Source organism: Candoia aspera, chromosome 8 (genome assembly GCF_035149785.1).
Source record: "Candoia aspera isolate rCanAsp1 chromosome 8, rCanAsp1.hap2, whole genome shotgun sequence".
Classification (NCBI taxonomy): Eukaryota; Metazoa; Chordata; class Lepidosauria; order Squamata; family Boidae; genus Candoia; species Candoia aspera.
In genome coordinates this window covers 45,046,968-45,070,705 of record NC_086160.1, presented here as the reverse complement: position 1 = coordinate 45,070,705, position 23,738 = coordinate 45,046,968, and the positions used below count along the sequence as shown (strand labels likewise).

At 37.9% G+C, this 23,738-nt stretch overlaps 1 protein-coding gene across 1 annotated transcript in view; it reads left to right on the top strand.

The window, feature by feature from the left end:
* Positions 1–250: 250 nt before the first annotated feature.
* The window catches only part of PCDH10 (protocadherin 10), a 41,456-nt gene continuing 17,968 nt past the window's right edge, over positions 251–23,738 (top strand). The window contains exons 1-4 of the mRNA XM_063310422.1: positions 251–3,660; positions 5,617–5,675; positions 6,250–6,356; positions 16,068–16,373. Of these exons, the coding sequence (XP_063166492.1) occupies positions 1,015–3,660; positions 5,617–5,675; positions 6,250–6,356; positions 16,068–16,373 (3,118 nt within the window). The 5' untranslated portion in view covers positions 251–1,014. The remainder of the gene's footprint in view (positions 3,661–5,616; positions 5,676–6,249; positions 6,357–16,067; positions 16,374–23,738) is intronic.

The window sequence follows — 23,738 nt, the reverse complement described above, 5'->3', positions numbered from 1 at the left end:
CTGTAACTGCAAGGCGATTGGTTGGCAGGAGCATATCGCTGCGCAAAAACAGGCAAGCCGAGCGCTCGGAGCTCAGAAACTGCCAGCAGAGATCACAGAAACTCGAGCTGGGACAGGAGAGAAAGAGCAACCGAGTCAGTGAATGTGTCCGGGAAACCAGAGATAGCAAAAGGAGGGTGGAAGAAAGCTGATGCGGACCCTCGTTAGCGAGGAAAAAAATGAGGGCGCGCAGGGAAAAGGCATTCAAGGAAGAAATGGCGAGAGAGATTTAAGAGAATCTCCGCTGAGTCCTCGAGAAATTCAGGGATTTAAAGTTTAGGGTCGCCGAGCTGCTCACTGCCTTCCTCCCACTCCACCGCATCCGTTCGATGGCTGTAATATTTTCTGGTTGTTTTTAGTTTCACGCCCCCACCCCCCGGGAGGAGGGAGGGAGAAAGAGAGAGAAGCATTTGTTGTGTCAAATTTATTTTTCTTCAACCAAAGGGGGCATGTCCATCGGTTCTTCTGGCAGCTTTTCCCCCTCCTGCTCCCACCAGGAAGCCAACCCGAGGATAATCTTGAAATACACCAGTTCCCCGGGATTTGCTGTTGCTGCCTCCACCGCCTCTCCTGCTGCTGCGGTGCAATGCCAGGACACTGGGAATAAATTAACACTGGCGCCTCGGTCTATATAGCCGCCGACCTATTGCCTATGGTTAGCCATTTCTTGCGAAGATCACCGATGAAGTCGGCGCTCTGCCTGACAGCCTCCCGTGCCTATCTTGCATGATTTCTCAGCCCTCCGTACCCCCCTTTCCTTTTTTCTCTCCAGTTTCGTGTGAAGGGAGTCGATGATGGGGAAGAAAAGAGAAAATGAAGGGAAAGGAATGAGCATAAATCTTTGCTGAAGCTCGCCTCAGTCTTTGCTTTCCCTCTCCGACCCCCTAGACACGGTTTTTCTCGGAGGAGGAGGGGGATTTTGGAGAAGGAGGAAGTGTTGGCGTCGGGGAGGGGGATCTCTTTCCCCTTTTGGAGATGGTGGTGCTATTCCTCTTTGCCTTAAACTGGATGGTGGAGGGAGCCCTTTCGCAGCTTCACTACACGGTGCAGGAGGAGCAGGAACATGGCACTTTCGTGGGAAATATTGCCGAAGACCTGGGCTTGGACATTACAAAACTTTCCGCTCGCCGCTTCCAGACAGCGCCTAATTCGCGGAGCCCTTATCTGGATCTCAATCTGGAAACCGGGGTGCTCTATGTGAGTGAAAAGATCGACCGTGAGCAAATCTGCAAGCAAAGTCCGTCCTGCCAGTTGCACCTGGAGGTTTTCTTGGAAAATCCACTGGAGCTCTTCCGCGTAGAAATCGAAGTGCTGGACATTAACGACAACCCGCCTGCTTTCCCAGAGCCCGACTTGACCGTAGAGATCTCGGAGAGTGCCACGCCGGGCACCCGTTTCCCCTTAGAAAGCGCCTTCGATCCAGACGTGGGGACTAACTCTCTGCGCACCTACGAGATCACCCCCAACAGCTACTTCTCCCTGGACGTCCAGACGCAGCCTGATGGCAATCGCTTCGCCGAACTAGTGCTGTCTAAGCCCCTGGACCGCGAGCAGCAGGCGGTGCACCGCTACGTGCTCACGGCCGTGGATGGGGGGCAGCCCCAGCAGCGTACCGGCACGGCCCTGCTCACTATTCGCGTGCTGGATTCCAACGATAATGTGCCCGCCTTTGAACAGCCCGTCTACACTGTCTCCCTGCCGGAGAACTCGCCGCCCGGCACTCTGGTGCTGCAGCTGAATGCCAGCGACCCAGACGAAGGCCAGAATGGAGAGATCATCTACTCGTTCAGCAGTCACATCTCTGCCCGAGCCCGGGAGCTCTTCGGCATCTCCCCACGGACCGGCCGGCTGGAAGTCAACGGCGAGCTGGACTACGAGGAGAGTAGCGTCTACCAGGTGTATGTCCAAGCCAAGGATCTGGGACCCAACGCCGTGCCCGCTCACTGTAAGGTGTTGGTGCGGGTGCTGGACGCGAACGATAATGCTCCAGAGATCAGTTTCTCCACTGTCAAGGACGCCGTGAGCGAGGCGGCGGCTCCGGGCACAGTAGTGGCTCTCTTCAGCGTCTCGGATCGAGACTCCGAGGAGAACGGGCAAGTGCAGTGCGAGCTGCTCCAAGGCGACGCGCCTTTCCGCCTGAAAAGCTCCTTCAAGAACTACTATACCATTGTCACCGAGGGGCCCCTAGACCGGGAGCAGCCCGGCGGCGACGCCTACACTTTAACGGTGGTGGCGCGGGACATGGGCGAGCCGGCGCTGACCACCAGTAAGTCCATCCAGGTGCGGGTCAGCGATGTGAACGACAACGCGCCCCGCTTCTCGCAACCCGTTTACCAGGTGTACGTGAGCGAAAATAACGTGCCCGGAGCCTACATTTACGCCGTCAGCGCCGCGGACCGTGACCAGGGCGCCAACGCACAGCTAGCCTACTCCATCTTGGAGAGCCAGATTCAGGGCATGTCAGTCTTCACCTACGTCTCCATCAACTCCGAGAACGGCTTCCTCTATGCGTTGCGCTCTTTCGATTACGAGCAGCTCAAGGAATTCAGCTTCCAAGTAGAAGCCCGCGACGCGGCCGGAGGAGGTGAGGAACCCAACGGCGAGGAAGCGCTAGCCGGCAACGCCACCGTCAACATTGTGGTAGTGGACCAGAACGACAACGCGCCGGCCATCGTCAGCCCGCTGCCCGGCCGCAACGGCACGCCGGCGCGAGAAGTGCTGCCCCGCGGCGCCGAGCCGGGCTACTTGGTCTCCCGCGTGGCGGCCGTGGATGCGGACGACGGCGAGAACGCGCGCCTCACCTACAGCATTGCTCGGGGCAACGAGGCTAGCCTCTTCCGCATGGACTGGCGCACCGGCGAGTTGCGCACGGCGCGCAAGGTGCCCGCCAAGCGAGACCCACAGCGGCCCTACGAGCTGGTCATCGAGGTCCGCGATCACGGCCAGCCCCCGCTTTCTTCCACCGCCGCCCTCCACGTGGTCTTGGTGGACAGCGCAGTGGAGCGCCAGGGGGCGGGCGCAGGCGGCGGCGGGGGAGTAGGGGGTGCTGGGGGGCTAGGCCCTGGTGGCGCGGGGGGCCCGGGTGGAGAGCATCGGCCCAGCCGCTCGGGCGGAGCCAGCAGCGCCGAGACCTCGCTGGACCTGACTCTGATCCTCATTATCGCCTTGGGGTCAGTCTCTTTCATCTTTCTACTAGCCATGATCGTGCTGGCCGTCCGCTGCCAGAAGGAGAAGAAGCTCAACATCTACACGTGCTTGGCCAGCGACTGCTGCCTGAGCTGTTGTTGCTGCTGTTCCTGCTGCAGCCGCCAGGCGCGAGCCCGTAAGAAGAAGCTCAGCAAGTCGGATATCATGCTTGTCCAGAGCTCTAACGTACCCAGCAACCCAGTCCAGGTGCCCGTCGAAGAGTCCGCAAGCTTTAGTTCCCACCACCACAACCAGAACTATTGCTATCAGGTTTGCCTCACGCCGGAGTCGGCCAAGACCGACCTGATGTTCCTCAAGCCTTGCAGCCCTTCCCGCAGTACCGAGGCGGAGCACAACCCTTGCGGGGCCATAGTCACAGGATATGCCGACCAGCAGCCCGACATCATCTCTAACGGCAGTATATTGTCCAGTGAGGTAAGAAGCTAGCCTCTCCACATCTCAGGGACATCCACTAATTGCCAAGTAAATGTCTCTGTGTTTTCTTGAATTTCCATCTAAATGCCACCAACTACAGTTAATCAGTGTCCTAATCTAACCTTTGTTTATTGAGAAGGAATCCCCACTGTCTACATCAGATTGCATACTAACTGGACTAGTCTACACCTTTTTGCTCTGGTTGCCTGTTGCTTTGTGGAACTCTTACTTTCACACAGCCTATGTAATTGGTCACTAATCTCTCATTATTACAATTGACAAACATCCCTACATTTTTATTATTCGTAACAGAAATTTGCAGAATCAGTAAAGGGCAACGAAGAAAGATAGAGGGAAGAAAAACAAAAATTCTTTGTTGCCACTTTATGGTTGTCCAGATTTTTCCAGTGCAAAGATGGTAGCCGTAAGTAGTAGCATTAGTACCGTTAGCATTGTGAAAATTCTAGAATTAGTATATACGTAGTACGTTTTCCTGATGGTTTTCTTTCCACAAATGTTTACAATTGTCTACTTTGATGTTTCCCACTACAAATTGTTATTATGAGCTTATTATTCAGCCTTCTTCGATAGATTTTGGACTACCGTTACAATTGCAACAAGTAGTTGCAGATGAATAGGTGCCTCATTTATGCCAGCTCGCCAATAACACATGCTCTTGTCTAGAAAACATTGTCATACAATCATACATAAATTAATCTGCAGTGCAGCTTTCTTCTGCACCATCTTTGCCACTGTCCAGCCTCTTTCTTTTCGGATGCGAAGTGTCAAAGCACAACTTAAATATTGTTGCAGTTTAATAATGTCCATACTATGAGCATTTCAGTTTGCCTGTTCCATTTTCAGAATCAAAGTAGTGTAGCTTTAGCAGTATTTAGCATTATTTTGTGTAGGACAGGTCGTGGTTAATTGTCTGGTTATTTTTATTGCTTCTTCCAGGAGTAGATAGCAAGTCTGAAGATATTCCTCTGATCTTTTTATTCAGTGCAGTAACATTTTACAGGGGAAACAAACAAATAAACCTTTAGAAATGCCTCCATTTGTGATTGAGGATATGATGACATTTGCTTGTGAAATATGAACATCTGGCAACCAGAAATTTAAATTAATTTCCAAATTAAAGACCTATTAATCATCACTATATAAGATTTGATACACACAAACACATCCCCCTCAAAAGAGTTACCTTGAAATCATGCAACTGAAAGCATCTCTTAGCACATATTCAAGTTTTGTATTAAGCTAGTGTGTAAATAATGTTTGTGTATCCTATCATCTGGATTTAACCTTTTAACCTGTGATGCGATAGAAAATAGCTTTGCTACACCTTCTCTGTGTATGTTGCTGGGAAAATGGCACTGTGTTGAGTATTGTAAAACCTATTTCCAGTGCAGTTCTAGATATATTTACTCATAAGTTAAGCCTACTAACTTTATTAGGATTTAATTTCAGGTAAATGTCCACAGGATTGCAACCAGAGGAGAATTTTTAATTAATATTTTTTAAATAAACAGCTTTATTTTTTTCCCCCTTGAAATAAAGGCATCCATCAATTCGGTGGCTATACATCTTTTTTTGAAACATGTAATTTTTTTTCCATCATAGTTTGCCTTGAACTACACAGTGCTGTTTTGTTAAATGTCACTTGACTTTTTTTTTTTTTTCCCAACCCCAGTACATGTCGTTGGTTAGTTTGAATAATGATTGTGGATTTTATATTAGATGAATAGTCTTTGTTAATTGTCTTTAGAGATAAGCATGTCATCCTTCCTTATGCAAGTTAAGAGGGGGGCAAAAAGCAGATGAGATATACTAGCAGTATCGTTATTTAGTTGACTAATAGCAAGTATATATGTCTGTTATTAAAACTAAATATGCACAGATTCACTAAAAAAAATTCCCACACATTAGTTCATTTTTTTCTTGATTATTTTTTAGACAAAACATCAGCGTACAGAGCTCAGTTATCTAGTTGACAGACCTCGGCGTGTAAACAGGTAGGACCTCTTCATTTCTGATTTCCTAAATTAGGGTCACAACTTTGCACATCCTGAGATATATTTCTCAAATATAAAGGAAGATACAGAAATGTATTTACTGAAGATGTTAAATAATAGTTGAAGAATATAAAAACAAATATATTCAGGTGGCACCATTTATGTGCAATGAATGAACATCTCTGACATGGCATTTGGTAAATCTCACTGAAATTTCTTGAAAAGAGAGGAATGTTATACTAGTTTGAAAGATGTTTCAAAAAGTTAAGAGACAGTATTGTAGGACAGTATCTGTCCAAATTTAGCTGCTTGACTATCCAACAAAATGGTTTAGCACAATTATCCAAATATACATGGTGGTAATAAAAGCACTGTCTGTTCTGGTTTGGTTACTAATGCCTGAAAGTATAAATTTTACTTTTGATGGAAAGAGCTGCTTAGTTGAAGCAGTGCAGCTAAGACCATTTAGCTGAGTGCAGCACCGCATGTCACCATATGATGGCAGAAGAATGTTTTATGAGTTTCCTTTTCCTGGTGATTCAAATATTAAGTTCCCCCTTTTGTATATTTCTAGTTCTGCATTCCAGGAAGCAGACATAGTAAGCTCTAAGGACAGTGGTCATGGAGACAGTGAACAAGGAGACAGCGATCATGACGCCACTAATCGAGGTCAATCCACTGGTAAGTCTGATGGGGGGACCTAAATATTTGATCTTTTAATAAGACGATCGGGCAATTATAGATAGGTAAATTAATAATGGGCCATAAGTAATTTGATGCAGAGTGTTTACAATTTTATACTACCATACATCTGGATGGAACAAATACATATTTCAGTTTGTAATACACAGATAGGAAGATGATTATTACTATTTTTTAAAATGCTGGTTTTGCAAGATAGAAAATTTTAGAATCTTAATTGTGCGTTTTGCATGTTAAGATACAAAAATGCTGATACATTTTGGTGGGATTCTAAAATCCTGAAAAGCTGTTGGGATGTTTTCAAAGCAGTTCTCAGTAGTAGTTCTCAGATCAGCTCAGTTGAGTTATGCACAGGTGAAGAGACCACAGGGAATTGTGATTGAATGACAGCTAGATTGTAATATATAGTGGTGGAGTGCAGTAGGTTTTGGAAATTCAAAAGTTCTTGGAAATTTGGTATTTTTAAAGTAATAAGTATTGTAATGTTTGGCTTGAAGAGAATGTGACTCTTGGGACACTGGAAAATCTGACAGCATTCTCACTTTGCATCTGTATACTTAGGAGGAATGCTGATTCTTTTAGCATTGGCTTCACCACAAAGCATCCCTGCAGTTTAGCAGGTGTTAGAGGCACTTGTCACTAGATTGTAATCAACAGAGTTCCTGGAATCTATCCTCAGTAGTAATAAATCTATGCCTTTTCTAGTTTGGTAAAAACGCCAGGGAGTTACTGCTACAAAAATGCCTTCCAGGTTGATGCCCCTTCCCTCCCTCCCTCCCTCTCTCTCTCTCTTCCTTAAAGCATCTTCTAAGGCATTGGACTGAGCAGACCCCAACTGCCCAGAAATACTGAAACACTGGCATGTGTGTACTTGGGGGAAGGGGGGAATTCCAGTCTTTCTTTTTCAACTGCTATGTTGTTCCTTTGGCTATGAGAAGTTTAGGCACCTGGGGGAGGGGGAGTCTGGAATTCCATTCAAGGACTGCTTTATATTGCTGCAGGTCATTAATATGCAGACCTAATGAGACTTGAGAAATGCCAAGAGCCTTCTGAGCTCCCTGCGTTTTGCAGGGCTTCATGCTTAGTGAACACAGCATCTATTTGGTGTCTGGGAACCTTATAACAAACCAACTCTTGCCAAAAGTGTACATTGGAACATAGTGTCTTGATGCTTTTTGCAGTCTATTGTTTCCCAAATGTTTGTTCTTTCCCAATCTGCTCCCAGGTTTCTTGCATCACTTCTAAGGCAACAATTAGTGTTTGAAGATTTTTTTAAAAAATAAAAGCTTTATTTTTTCTACCCCCCATTGTTCTCTTGTTGTCTTTTAACTTGTCTTTAAAAAAAGGACGAAATAACAAATTGGAGTTGGACAGCTAATAAATTCAAATAAATAAATAAATAAATTTTATTGCAGCACTCATCTTCATGAATATTTCAGTCAGTTTATTCCCTCGACAAAATGAACCATAGTAACAAAATACGAGATAAGAGAATAAACATCTGTGCAAGGGCCTAGAATGGAAAGCAGAATGTGTGGATATAATCATTTGTGATGCAGATGAAACAAAAGCATTTTGTTTTAAAAGCATCCACCGATGTTGCTATGCTTAACTTTCCTGTTGTTGTTTATTATGGTTTATCTGGAATTAGATTCCTTGAAAGGCTGTCCTGAAACTAAACTGAAGTAAGTTGAAATGCTTTCACTTAACCTAATTTTAATGGACTGACTTCAGATTCATGACTTTCTGCATATTTGGTTTGTAGTTTGATCTGTGACCTTTAGATGCAAGTTTCTGCAAATATAAGAGGGGAATAAATTGTATTTAATAATTGTGCTTGAGTTTAATCAGAATTGACAGTTTGAACTGATTTTTAAATTTTATATTAATGATTGCAATATCCATTTTGATAAATTACTGTAGATAATCATTTTGCATAAGGGTTTGTTTTGTTTTTGTTTTCCCCATTGCATAGGTATGTATTCATGATATGGCTTCGGGATTCAATTACCTGATAAATATACTCCCCCCCCACCTACTCTAGAAGATGTGGAAGAACATTCTATTTAGTCTTTATATATAGTAATATATAGGCCTACAGTATATGTATAAATATAATATGAACAGTAACTAAACAATGCTAGATTCCGGGTTATATGATGGAAGCAGAAAGTAACAAGTAAAGAAGCTAATTTAGTTAAGCATTTCAGCTGCCAACTACATCAGTAGTCTAATTATGTGAGAGATAAAGAAGCTAAATACACTAAACAGTTTTAAGCCTATCTCCATTTTGTCAATAGTTCATATGCATATTCTAAAATCCAGTTTTCTTCACTGGTATCAGCTCAATATAATACTAAGTACTGAAGGCAAGCTTTCAAAATCTTTAGATTTTGATTTAACTATTGGAAATCCCCAAAACTTACCATGAATTTCCTATGTATTTAGTTGGCCCTTATAACTGAATGTTACATGTTTCTTCCTACCCATTAATGTTTCTCTTATTCTTATGTTTAGTTTGTTTTCATGATTCCAGTTTAAGTCTATTTTCCACTCATTCCTATTACTTCATAACAGCATTACACTGATGTTCATTTGTAAAATAAAATAATTTAAAAAAGCAAAAGCAAAATCCACAACTAATTATTTAGCACATATTCAAAAGCTAAGTTTTTTTTTTTTTATGAAGGGGTTGTCACTACCCATTAGGTCTCATGCCATACTGTAATGAAGCTTGAATGGATTTTAATGTAATGCTCCTCCTTTTAAAAAAAAAAAAAATGTCTTGGCCTCTCCTTTGCTTCCTATCTGGTCATGCAATGCCAGATTACCTATACTTGATTCATTTGGCATGGACTTGCACTCTGTGTTAAGGGCGACATATAAAATACATCTCCTAACCATTCATACATTAAATTTCTATATCACTTCATTGTGAGGCTTTTTGTGTGGTTGAAATAAAAAATTAAAACCTAAAATAAATAAATGCATTAAAATAATGTTAAACTAACATCTGTATATGCATTTAAAACATTTAAAAATCTACCTTCTCACAGTCTGTGATTTTGTGTGGCATCAAAAGAGAAAAACATTAAAAGAATAAACACAGTGCAAAACCAACATAATCTTACAACCCCCCCCCTCATAATTAACACATAATAGAGTCTGGCAATAAAAAACAAATGCACCCATCACAGAACAGCCTCATTTACCATCTTAGCCCAATGCAAAGGAGAAGAGGTTAAATCATGTTAAAACAGCCATAGAATGGTTATTTATTATTAGCTTTATGTCCCACTTTCTATTTAGTACAACTCAAGGCAGTGTACATAATGCTCTAGCCTCTTATTTTCCTCACATCAACCCCCTGAGGTGTGTTGGGCTGAGAGAAAGTGACTGGCCAATAGCAGTGGAATAAGCCAACAGCAGTGGAGTATTGTGAAACTGCTAAATGTGGTTTTAAAACTGTAACTAAAAAACCTGGGATAATAAACATTTTCAGCTGGAATAGAAATGACCACAATGTAAATGCCAAGACAGGCATGTCTGAGAACTGCATTCCATAATCAATGTCCCCACTGAAAAGCCCCTTTCTGTAGTAGTCAGGCAACTACATTGTGTCACTTCATTTTAAATCCAATGTACTGTATTTAGGAAGGCTAAATAGATAAGATAACCTGACTCACGTATTTAGAAATAAGCTCAGAAATGGACTAGAACTAGTACTTCTAACAGTGGTTGATTTATTTCTCTAAAGCTGGAAATCTGTATGATCTGAACTGTATGTCACATTCTCTGCTATAATTCAATAAAGCATTGTGGAGAGTCCTTTCCTTCCTTCTCATGAATAATAGCTCAGTTAAAACAGATTAATAATATTCATTTTTCTAAAAACAATGCTTTTTGAACAATATACTGTATGTACATTTAAATAAAATAAACAAATTCATAACAGAATAATACAAGCAATATTTGGGGTCAAGGAAGGGGATTATCTAGAACATATCAAAACAAAGTCTTGTAGAAAAGACCAGGATTTCAGAGTAAAAATGAACCTAACATCCAAGGAGGATAGTAGATGATAAATGTTGATGGAAAGCACTTTAGCTTTTTTTTTCTTTTCTTTTTTTTTCTTTTAAAAAAAGAGTTTCTGTTGAAGAAACTCTTTCTGCATGTGCAGTAAGGTACTGAAGATGATTTATATAAATGTATGTGTGTATATTATGTATGGGCAATAGGTTACCTTGTATTATATTCTGGGAGTTCTAACATAGATTCTATGTACCTGTTTCTCCATGTCTGTTTTATGTTACATATTGTGAACACCCATCTTTCTAGGCTTGAAACAAAGGTACCAACTCATTCTTCCAGGTGTTCATACTAAAACATGATGCTGATTTGATTGATTTCTAATAGAGTGGGGAGAAAGAGGTTGCATCTTCTTAGTCTTCACTTAGAGTACAAAATCAAATGTTTACTGGCTTAGATTGTAGGTAGTACCAATGACTGCTTACTGGCACAGGTATAGTGGAACATTGCTGAAAAATCCAACATTGTCCAGCATGTGATAGAGTGCTTTGTTGGGGCTTGGTTTGTTTGTTTCTGGTGTTTATCAAAAAGCTCTCCACTAAATAGGTTGCAGGTATGCAATTTTAGAGGATGCATTTTGTTAAGAGGGTTGAGAAACATTTCTTGCTACCTGCTAAATGAATCAGAGGGTTTTAGTCACAAAATCTAGGAAACATTACTTTGCAAATTCTGGATGGAAAAGATAATACAAGACAAAAAGGACAGAAATCGCTGCCTTTTTTTCCAATCCATGCAGAGTTTTATTTCAGTTCCTATTTAAAGATAATTCTGGTATTTCAGTTGCTGTGTATGAAATTATACTGTATAGGGATATGCTAAAATGGCTTTTGATAGTTCTTTGACAATGGGCATACTTAACATCATTTCCCCCCATTTTAGTTGCTAAACTATGCTCTGGATTCTGCTATGAGATTAATGTTTGGCAAATGCATGGTGGGTCAAGGGAGAACAGAAGACTCACAGATGTAGATTGTTAAAAGGAAGGTTTCAATTACCATCGTTTTTACTGAAGAAAGGGAAAACACTATTGCTATTGAAAAATGTAACATGTAGAAAGTGGATGTAACCTGGCAGACCTATTACTTCTAGTTGGATCATTAGAGTATGGTATGTTGAAGATTATTTAATATCTCTGGAGGCTTTTTGTGTATCACTTCTCTCATCCCCTCCTCCTTAATGTAGTTGAGAAGAAACAAATTGCAAAGAATATCAGCTTTTTAGAACAAAATAAGGAAATTAAATAATAATTAATTTGTGTAAACATTAATATTTTGTAATGGTTTTGGTCTTGTGCTTGGTTGGGTGGGTCTCAGTGAACTCAGCAGGATCTCTGCATCCTGTGTTTTCACATGATTTTAACCAATTCTCATGTCTGACTTCTGGAGAAAAGTATGGTTTGCAAGTTACTGGGATTGCTTTTATTTCAGGCATTGACTCAAGAAGAGTAATGAATATAGAGCATAAGCTGTGTTATTAGAACTCTTGGTATAGGTGTTGAAAATCCATAACTCACAATTTACTTATAACATGCTAATTTAAGAAATAGAAATGTCTATACTTTCCAGATTCAGTTTGTACACTCCGCTCCACTCCTCTTCTGTAGATTGGTTGCAGTAATAAATGCATTCATTGAGAGGCTGTTTGAGTGTTGAAACAATGACATGAGAGAATGGAAGTGCTTGAATGGACTGAACATTTCTTTTAAATATAATGGGAGTTTTGGTTTATACAAGACTATGGAATGAATAGTTGTTGCCACATTTCTCAGTGCCAGGAATCTGTTCTAGCCAGGAACAAGCTCTATTTTTTGTTAGAAGTCAGTGGTACAACTGTTAGTGAACATCAGTTAATGAGTATCTGTTTCTCTCTACAACATATTTAACAATATTTCATCAAGTGTAACAAATAGTTTGGCTGGATGGATATATTTTTACTGTTATTTAAACTCACTTTTACCCTTTGGAAAGGTTGTTGTTGTTTATTCGTTTAGTCGCTTCCGACTCTTCGTGACTTCATGGACCAGCCCACGCCAGAACTTCCTGTCGGTCGTCAACACCCCCAGCTCCCCCAGGGACGAGTCCGTCACCTCTAGAATATAATCCATCCATCTTGCCCTTGGTCGGCCCCTCTTCCTTTTGCCTTCCACTCTCCCTAGCATCAGCATTGGAAAGGTGCAGACCATAAATTCAAAGAAACAGTATTTAAAATCAAGCCTAGCACACCAGTGTTGTCCCCCCACCAAAAAAAAACATACTTATCACATCAAACCATATATACATCTTTTTGTCCTATTGTGCAAACTTAAATAAATAGATTTTCTGCTTAGTGATTGAAAACACTTGTTTGAATGAAACTACTCAATTTGAAGTGGTAAACAACAGAAAATAAAAGATCCTGTTTCTTTCTTTATAACTGATCTTATGAAAGGGAATAACACTGCTCAGACACAGGAATTGGTGTCTGCATATTTATTTACAAACATGTCTCTGCTTACATAAGTATAATTTCAAACCAGAGTTTTGGCTTAAATGTTTTGGCTGTAAAATGGTTTGATAGTTTCAGTCTACAAGCACTGGACATGAGCTTCTGTTAAATCAAAATATTTTTAAGGATTATTCAGAATGTCTGCTTTCCCTGATATGGTGGGCAGCAAAACTTTTATAATTTGAGCTGTCCCTTCTGAAAACCTTTACAGTTACTAATCTCTAAATAAGGTTAGAAGCAGTTGCTGAAGCCATTTTGCAAATATCTTCTCAGGTTCTAGAAATGTTTACCATAATTTTCCAGCTTTTTTTTTTTTCTTGCAATATCTATGGATTTCTGTTCAATATTTGCATTTTGCTTTGTGTTCTGGCTATTTCATGTCTCTTATTTCAATGCAAATCATTGAGTATATAAAATAAAAAAAATAATATATTTTATTACTTTAAATGTTTAGAAGATGATCCAGACAATATTTAACATTCAAACATTCACTGACTGCAGTGTTAAACTGGAGAATGCTCATACATTAGGACAGTAAGGGTACATTTTCAGATTACCTCCTTCCCCAGCTTCTAGATGTGTTGGTATTTTCTAGCAAGTAGTAATTACGGAAGTGGCTCATAATTCAACTGATCTAGAAGGCCTGGGTTGTGGAAACTAATATACTGTATCATATCCTTAAATACATAATTTAATAAGTTTGAATCACTTTAGTTGGCATGAGCAATGACAGGGATTTGTTGCTTAGAAATTTTGAAATGGCAAATAATTTCTAGTAGAAATCTAAATTGTCAAAGGAAAATTAATAAAGAACTTTTTTTCTTTATTTGATTTTTTTACAGTGAATTTCATTTTTCTGAGAATATTTTGACAAATCTAGTTATTGTGACCAAAATGAAATTTGAGAATCTGCTAGATAATAGTATTTACTATTAGTATTTACTTTTGTCTCATTTTAAAGATATAATTAATTTCATACTGATTTCCAAATCTGATTTTATTATGATCATATCTCCTGGAAAACTGAGCAATACAGCCTTCATCTGTCCTCCAGATGAACTGGGATCTCATCACATCTAGACGACACAAGGTAGAACAAAGCTGGACTAATAAATCATATTCAATATAAATAGGCATTTCTTGGGAAAAAAAATACTTAAAATATGTTTTTTTCATATTATATCCTTTCTGTTACCAGCAGCAAACTAGCCATTTACTTCACAAGGTATTTATATTACATTATAAGATACAGTATATGTATGTGTGTGTGAATATACTGTGTGTGTGTGTGTATAATATATCTTCTATTGCTCCTTTGAAATATTATTTCCAGCTGCTGTTCACATGTACATTCTTCAACAGTTCACTGATTAGTAATTTATTTCCAGACTTACACAATTGCAATTATCGGTAGAAAGATTTCAGACGAAGCTAAATAAAATTCCATTATAAAGTATTAAGGCAAATTCCCTTCTTTTTGTTTGTTTCTGAGCTCGTAAGTCCTTATTGGTACTTGTGGGGTTTCCTGTAAAAAATAGATAGTATATTTTAGTTAATTATACTGTATTTTAGCTGTTTTATGGTATCATATTTTATATCTTATAGTGTCTGATGCCCAACTTTCTGATATGGTCATTTAACTGATCAATAAAGTTATTCATTCATTCATTCATTCATTCATTCATTCATTCATTCATTCATTCTGTAAAAGACTTTTTCCAATAAGGGTACAATTAAAACTGAAGATTAGTGGAAGAGAATACTAACCTATCTTTGTTTGGAGGGATTAGTTAATGATACTCTTTATGGTATGGATTGTGTATCCATATAGATGGATCATTATCTAAAAGCAGGCATTATTCATCTGGAAAATATAATCTTAAGACACCATTTGCCATTCTCAGGGAATGAAAGAGAAGAGGTACATGCTTGTTTTATAGTAAATAATTCCTAATCTCTATGGTCTGCAGCTTGTCAATTTATCTGCAATCCTGCCATGATATATTTCCAGTGAATCCAATAATTCTAGAAATTGGTGATCTGTCATTTACACTGATGGTGGCTTGACCAAAGAATGTTCAACATTCAACATTATGTGTCATGTTAATGAGTTATAGTGTGTAGGGAATGAGTGGCGTGTATGTATATGAAAGTATTCTAATGTGATAATTGTTGAACCAAATCAGCAAGAATTTTTCCTTATTTGTTGTACAGGCATAACCAGCTGTAAAACATTTCACTCCTTTTCTGAGCAACACTCTAAGAAATAACTTTTCACTTCTTTAACTTTTATTCCATGCATCTTAATGTTATCCCAATTAAGCATTGGCTGTTCCATTTAACTACAATGCTATTTCTTTAAGAAATGTGGCTCAGTTTCACAAGAAAACTAAACTGCTGAAATATCCATCGTAAGTACAGAGTGAAAAGCTTGCTTATCATTTGAGAAGTGAATAGATTTAAAAGGATTTATAAGCATACTCTTTTCTGTTGGCAGGAACATTGAATATTGGTATACAGTAAGCATTCACACATTTGTCGGTACAAGCTGGATCTATGTCATATTAGACTTGCCACTAATTACAGTAGTTTCTTCTTAGGCCTCTAATGTGTCTGTAGTGGCATTAAGTGGAAGAAAGTCTGAGGAGCATGTTCCTTCTTCAAAAATACAGCAGATTTATCTGTTGAATTTTTCAGTGACATTATCAGCATTTTCCCCACCGCAATCAGTATTTTTCACATAATGTCACACCTTTACATATATATTAGGCCTATTTTGTCTATTGATGTTCATTAAGCTGAAACCTTCACCTTCAGAAAGTCTAGGAAAGGACTTGTCCCTAGATGGCTTGACAGAGCAGGTCACAAGAACTTTTTAATAACAGTGATTCCAGTTGTCATCTCATGATTATTTGGCCAGTTGTGCAGCATTCTTGCACTTCCTATCTTTTTTCTTTCTTTTTTTCTTTTGAACAATAAAGCTGTCTTTGAAAGACTTAATAATCAAATTCTTTACTGGTAAGATGATAATAGAAAAAAATCTTTTTGATCACCATGCCTTCAGCAGGTGATGACACTGAAGGTTATATCTGCAGTTTTTCTCTTTCCTGCTTATAGGCATGGATCTCTTCTCTAATTGCACAGAGGAATGTAAAGCATTGGGCCACTCGGATCGGTGTTGGATGCCCTCTTTTGTCCCTTCTGATGGACGGCAGGCTGCGGATTACCGCAGCAATCTTCATGTACCTGGAATGGACTCTGTTCCAGACACCGAAGTGTTTGAAACACCAGAAGCCCAGCCAGGGGCAGAGAGATCTTTTTCCACCTTTGGCAAAGAGAAGGCCCTTCACAGCACCCTGGAGAGGAAGGAACTGGATGGACTGCTGTCTAATACACGAGCGCCTTACAAACCACCATATTTGAGTAAGTACTGTTCAAAAGGATACTAGAAACTGTTCCTTTTGTAGGAGTAAACTCCATTTCCAAATGTGCTTGCTAGGAATAGATAAAGCCAATTGGAGGAAGAAAAACATTCCTCTGAATTTCTTTGCTCTCTTCAATTATTCTCCATATAGCACTGATCTTTTAACACATCTGTGGCATTTTAAGCTTTCCACTTCTAGGACACTGTTGAAGATGGATTTATTTAAAAAAAATGCCTTGCTGATTTTTAGAACTTCTGCTCTACTATACAGGGTCTTAAGTAAGCAATTAGCAACATCATTATTTCTGCGTGTTATGTAGCAGTCTGTGGTGCCTCTTCATTGATAATTCTTTCTGCATCATGCTGTTTGTACCATGGAGTAGTGCTTAGAGGACATCTTACAGGAGTTATACTTTCCTGCTGCCTCACTACTTTTTTGGTCCCTTGACCTTCGAGGAATGAACTAGAATATCCTGTTTTGATGTTTTTTGAATTCTTATGGCATTCATCAATGTGGCAATGTTTGTATAGGCAACACAGAAGATGCTGTGTAGCTTTAGAGTTATTTCTTTATATACTTCACATTATGGGCTAACTAAATGTATTGAATGAAGATGCTACATTGCTATCCTTATGAGCCCATTTTATATTGCAAGACTGGAGATTTTTCTTTCATTAGAAATGTATTAATTGATTGTTAAAATCTATGTCATTGGAACAGAAGAAAATACCATTGCACCAGCAAAACCATTGACTTGATTTAATAGTACAACCACTGCAACTATTTCAGGGAGATTTTTGAAAGAAAATTAAAGCCTAAAAGACAGCAAAGGTGATATCAACATTCCAAACAACACTTTTGCTGCTGGAGTACTTCATTTTATCTCTTTTAGTCATCCTTATTTCTGTCTTGGAGGTAGCCCATTGTAAAATAGGGATTCAGTCTTATAGTTTTGCTTTTAGATTGAATAATCTAAAGAGAATGGACATTTTTTATATCACTGTTATAATTTAGATATCTAGTTACTAGAAGTTGATACTAAAAAACATAAATTCCCATGAAGGAACAACCATCTGGCAAACACTTGAAATTTCTGATTTAGATGGAGTTTGACAGCTTATTGTTCACCTCAAGATCCATCCCAAGTGTATTCTACTCAACAGCTACTATTTTAGATTCATGTTGCTAATATTCACAACCTGAACTCATACATATCACTGTTTCTTTCTTTGGTTTGTTTAGTTTACAAAGTGCTTCTTCAAGATGACAAGCTAGCATCTGAATTTACAAACCCTTGAGTTTCATTAGAATTCATCATTTATTTTTCTTATGAACTGAAGTAAACCCTATGTTGCAAGTTAGTAGCATCCTATACATATTTGCAGGATGGAGAATGGCTTTAATTCTTGAACTCTGTGCTATACTCAGTACTAAACCTGCACATGCATAATTACATAGCTGGATCTTTCTTCCATGTAATTCATACTTTATTTAATATAATTTTATACAGCATTCTGTTTATTTATTTAGAGAAGAAATCATGCTTTATGGGTGCAGTGTGGAGAAAGGGTTGAGGATATGTATAGATATGTATGAAAAATAAGGGAAGAAACTATCATCAATTCACTTATAGGGGTAATAGCGAGATTTTATGCAAGAGATAACTATAGCAGAGTGGCTAATAACGTCCATAGCGTAATTAAGTTTATCATTCTCTTGGGTCAGTTTACACAAAAAAGGATTAAGAAAACATTAAAATTTACATTTTGAATTAAATAAAAAGGCTAAATAAGAAAAGCCCAAAAGAATAGAATCTGCTGGCTAAGCAGCACACTAGCCATACTAGCTGAATTGATAAAGCTGAAGAAGCATCAATTACTTAATGTGTTATTTCTTTATTTAAGGAGAAGGATATAAGGAGGGAAATAAAATACATTTAATTTGTCTTAATAAATATTTAATTGTCCACAAGATCTGGAATTACTGAATTTATTTCATTAAAATGGTGCTGATGATAATAATTTTGATGTACATGATCTGTATATGGTTAAGGCTTAGATCTGATTAGGGAATCCCTTTTGTGCTATACTGAGCAATCAGTCTCAGAGCTTCCAGTTAAAAACCCAGAGAGCCCTCTACAAGTTTGGATAGGTTTAAAAGTGATTGTTTTATCTGGCTTCAGTGTTGGAAGCAAACAACAAATAACTTTCTTTCTCCTCTTCTCAGTGGTCTGTTATGGAAAGTACTTGGCTATGGCTTTAATCCCATCATGGTAACTGGAGAATGTATACTAAACTATGGATTATGGGCAGAATACTTTGTGTGTGTGTGTGTGTGTGTGTGTTGCAATATTCCTGGATGCCAAAACACATACAGCTTTGTAAGGTGGTGTAAACGAATGAAATAAAATGGACATTAAAGTGATGTCTAGGTGAAAGAAGTAGAGCTAGTCATTATATAAAAATAATGTTTGAGGTACCTTTTTAGGAGTATTTAAAGAATTGGGGAAATAGAGGAAAACTATTTGGGTTAGCAGTAAGCTATACATTAAACATTTGCTTTGGGATTTTTTTAATGCTGAAAAAATGGTGTGTTAACAAGTGTATAATTAAATTAAATTAAAATAATTTTATTGAATAATAAAAGTAGCTAATATGCGTACATTTTATAAGTTTGTGATAGGTAATAATTAAAAAGACATATCTGAGAATAAGAAGTCAAGTGACAGAGTGTTGGAATAAACTGATGCAGTAAATAAAAATAATACCATAGTCCAGATGGTATTCATCCAACAGTTGCAAATAAATTTCAGGAAAAAGCTGACTCAATTTGCAACTTGAAAAATAAAAAAAATCACTAGGCAATGTTCATGTTTTAAATTAAATTAAACTTAGAAAATACTGCAGTTCAAAATCGTTTAAAATCCATAGCAGGTGTAATCTATTTAGAAAGATTTCCTTAGAGCATTGGAGAAGTTACAAGTATTGAGAGTTTTTAAATCAGTAAGAACAGAGTATATTTTTCTCCTTCTGGGCATGTTAAAACAAATATGCATGGAGGCATATTGCAGTATCAGAATACAACTTCTATGCCATGATTTTGGATTTGTATCAGAAGTTATCACTTTGCTGGCTGAATAGCATGTGTCACTGCAACAGATTCCCCTTTCCTTCTCATAAACCCTGCTACTTTTTTGTGAGAGATGGTGGAAGTGAAGAGGGAGTGGAAGTGAAGAGGGAGTAGCAGGAAGGGAAGTCTCTTGCCCAAATGAAAATCTGTTGCACAGAATCAGGTATGCAGTAGCTTTAAATCATATCTGAATGGAAAGCAGGAAGAAAGGGTTAGTTGTCTTCCTAATAATTGATGATGTCAAAGGGATGTCAGCGGATGATAGTGGATGCAATAAATGGCAAGACAGTAGTCCACAGAAAGGATTTTATTGCAGAATATTAACTATCATTTTCTCTCTCAAGGAAAAGTTATAAATAGTAAATACACACTGCAATATTAAAAGCAGTCTGATATGATTTTTGAATAAGTATGACCATTTGCTTTGTTAAAGTTATTAAAAGACTTTGTAGAAGCTAAGTAGTTGAATTCTGCTGATTTTGGACAGTGAAAACAATAGCTCAGTTCTAAGATATCTACATACAGTAGAAGTAAGTAGGGATTTTTTTTTTACATTATTAAACTAGTCCAGTTATAAATCATTACCAAATTCTGAAACCATAGTAACTAAGACTAAAACAAAAACAAAAGAAACCCACAACATATTATTATGTAGGCTAACCATTGAGACAATTTGCCAATGCATTTCTGGTCAGGAATAAATATAAAAAATAAATATAAAAATTATATGACAACTGAGCCTAAGGTGGCAACATGTTTGAAAAGCTAAACAGGGTCAAATCTGACAAGTATTTGGAAGTGAGACCACTAAGAAAACCAGATCTATAGATAAGACTGAGAATTTGGGTGGGGGGAGAACTTAGAAGAAAGCAATGACAAAAAACCTTGATATTCCTGTAAAAACAAACAAACCAAAACACTCCATCCATGTCCACTTAGTCTGAAGACAAGTTGATAATATGAGGCTGTCTCTGAACTGTTCATTTTTTTTCTTTTGCCCCTCACATAATGAGTTCATATACTAGAACTCTTTAAGCCATGCCTCCCTCAGCACCTTACCATATTTTAGTAAGACAGACTAAGTACAATTAAAATAGTAAAGGCATGTAACCTTCCAAAGTAACATCTAGTGCAATGGAGGAAGCAACATTTAAAAGTGAAAATGGGGAGGGGGTCTCCCAACATCTGCTTTAATAGTATAAACATCTACACCCTTGCCGATCTCAGTAAACAATGATGCTGCACAAACCAAATGAATCACTCAAATCTTATAACCAAGTTTTGTGATTTGGTAATAAAAAATTGCTTGCAGAAAAATAGGACATACAGATAGTCCTCATTTAGCAACCACAGTTGGGGCCAGTAACTCAGTCGTTAAGCAAAGCAGTCACTAGGTGAAACCACAACTGTGTTTATGATCTTACTTCAGCTTTCCTTTGCTTTACAGACCTGTGACGTTTGTAAATGCAAGGATTGATTGCAAAGTTACTTTTTCATCATGATCGTAACTGCGAATGGTCACTGTCCCAGGCAGTTGCTAAATGTGGACTACCTGTATACGGAAACTCTTGAGACCTGTCACATTAGCAGCTGACCTAACTGTGGTATACATTTGTAGCCTTGGTACCTCTGCTAAAGAAACAATTTGCAGAATTACCCACAATAAATCCACTTGTATATTTGGAGACATTGTCAATATATTATTTAGATTATCCTGAAACAAAGATCAATGAAGGTTGTACTCAAGGAACTCTGCATGGAGTTGTAGTCTAAGACTATTTGTAAATAAATATCATTAGATTCATTAGGATTGATTAAACTTACAGAATTGTACTGACAGTCTGTTGCCTGGAAAGAAGCAACACTGACATTTTAGCAGACATGTAGGGGATTATACTCTAATATTATTAAAATCATATCCTTCAAAAAGGAACCCTTTTCAATAAAATGAAATAACAGTTGGATATAGTACAAGGATATAATATTAAAAATCTTCCATGATTTTTATGGAAGGTAATATGATCTTGCAGAAGTTATGTTATTCATTTCATATTTACCTCATTTTTGCTTCTTACTAGTACTTTTATGGATCTATGGCACTAGTCCACTCTTATGAAAGAATAATACTTCATAATACTTTATTCACCAAATAAAAATGTAAGTTTTAAATCAATACTAAAGTTTAATCAATATGAAATTTTTAGTGAATACTAACATTTGTACTGAAAATCAAATTTTGTTTTTAGAATGAAGTTACTGAATCTAATCTGCAAGACCATCATTAGTTTCAAGGAGGAAACTCCTCTTAACTATTGGAAAAATGGAAGAATTATACATGATAAAATTCTGAAAGAGACTACTTAATTACAATCAATCATATGTAGCTTGACAACATTCAGAAGTCTTCCTTATTAATAAGTAATTAATCATGAAAAACCATTTTAAAAAATTACCCATGATAGGTAATTTATAAAATGATAGATAATTGCATATGGTAATTGTGATTCTTTGTATTGTAAAGACATTGAAGAGAACTTGGCAGAATGTTTCAGCAATAAACAAAAAAGAACACAGATAACTCAGTGTGACTGATGCACATCCCAGTAGTATCTTTTAGTCTGAATCACCATAAAACCTGACAAAATCAAGAATAGGCAATATTAACTCATCAACCAAAGGGAGTCAGAAAAATCTTGCACAGACATGCAAATAGCTTAGGGCAATGTTTGGGTTGCACAGGGAACTGAAAATTAACAGTCTGGCTTTATCCAGATAAGTTTACAAGAATGATTTTAATGCATGAGGGAATTTTCTGTCTCAGCTTGTCAGACTCTTAGGTTTATGTTATTGAAATATATTATTTCATTTTTACAAATAATAATATTGGAATGATCAGACCCGTATCAGAAGTACAAGGGTAGTCTTCTTCAAATAAATATGTAGTTCTAATGACTATGAGCACACGTTCATATAGTTTTCTTCACAATATGGACATGGTTTGCTATTTTCTTCCTCTGGGATATTCCCCCCCCCCCATATTCCAGTCTCCTGATGATTCCTGGTAACCTTCCATCCAAATACTGAATGCTGCTTAGATTTTTCAACATCAGCCAACGTCGTGTAGGTTCTGCCATTGCTCTTGTCTTATGAGAGTACCAACTCCTAAATTCTGAAGTAGCAGAAATCTTTTTAAAAATAATTTTTATTAAAGTTTTTAAACAAGATTAAAAATTAACACAAACTAATAGAAAGTCAGAAAGAAAGGGGAAAAGGAAATCAAAGAAAAAGCAGAAAGTGCAAGAAAAGAAAAAAAGTTAAAGAATAGAAAAGAAAAGAAATATATAAGGAGGTAGCTTCCAGTATTCTTCACAGCAGTTATAAGTACAATATATTTTAAAGTCACGATCTAACAATACATTATATTACCCTTCTTTACTATAATCTGTCCTGTCTAATCATCAAAACTATAAATCACAAGTTCATTTTTTTCATTTTTTTACACAGAAAGTCCATAAGAAGCTTCCAGTCACCAATAAATGTAGATAGTGTATTTTCTCAATTTATCAATTTCATGGAGTAGCAGAAATCTTAAATAAATTTAAAAAAATGGAATATTTGTAAATCTGTGAGACTTTCATGTCATTTAATAGGATAGGTGACATAAATACTGTATTTAATTGTTAGCACTGTTGCTTGATTTCACCAATTCCTCTGAATATCATCTGTCTCTGGTCTTTCACCCTTGTTGAAAATAGAAGATGTAGTATCACTTTCTATTGTCCTTCTATCTCTAGTTCCTTGTTAATCTGTTGCATAGCAATATCTGCCTTGGTATTATATTTCAGTTTGCTTACACTTTTGCTTCTACTTTGACACTACTATCCCAAGGTCCATGGATCCAAACCATCTTTCTTGACTTAAGAAGACTTCCTTTCAAGTACCTTCAGTCTTCAGAAGAAGTAATTGTATGAAGAGGAGAAAATTTAACTAGGTCTCTGAGAAGCTCATTTATTCCTGCCCAGCACCCACTAAATATGAATAGACGTAGGAGCTTAATTTGAAAAAGAAGTGAATAAATATTATGATGAATTCAAAAACTCATCCATGTAGTCTTCTTGGCAACAGCGGGAAAGTGATTTGCTATTGCTTTCTTCCCAGGATGTTTTCTTTTTAACTTCCTAGTTTAGCCATGGATTTCCTGGTGATTTTCCATCCAAGCACTAACTCTGGTTAG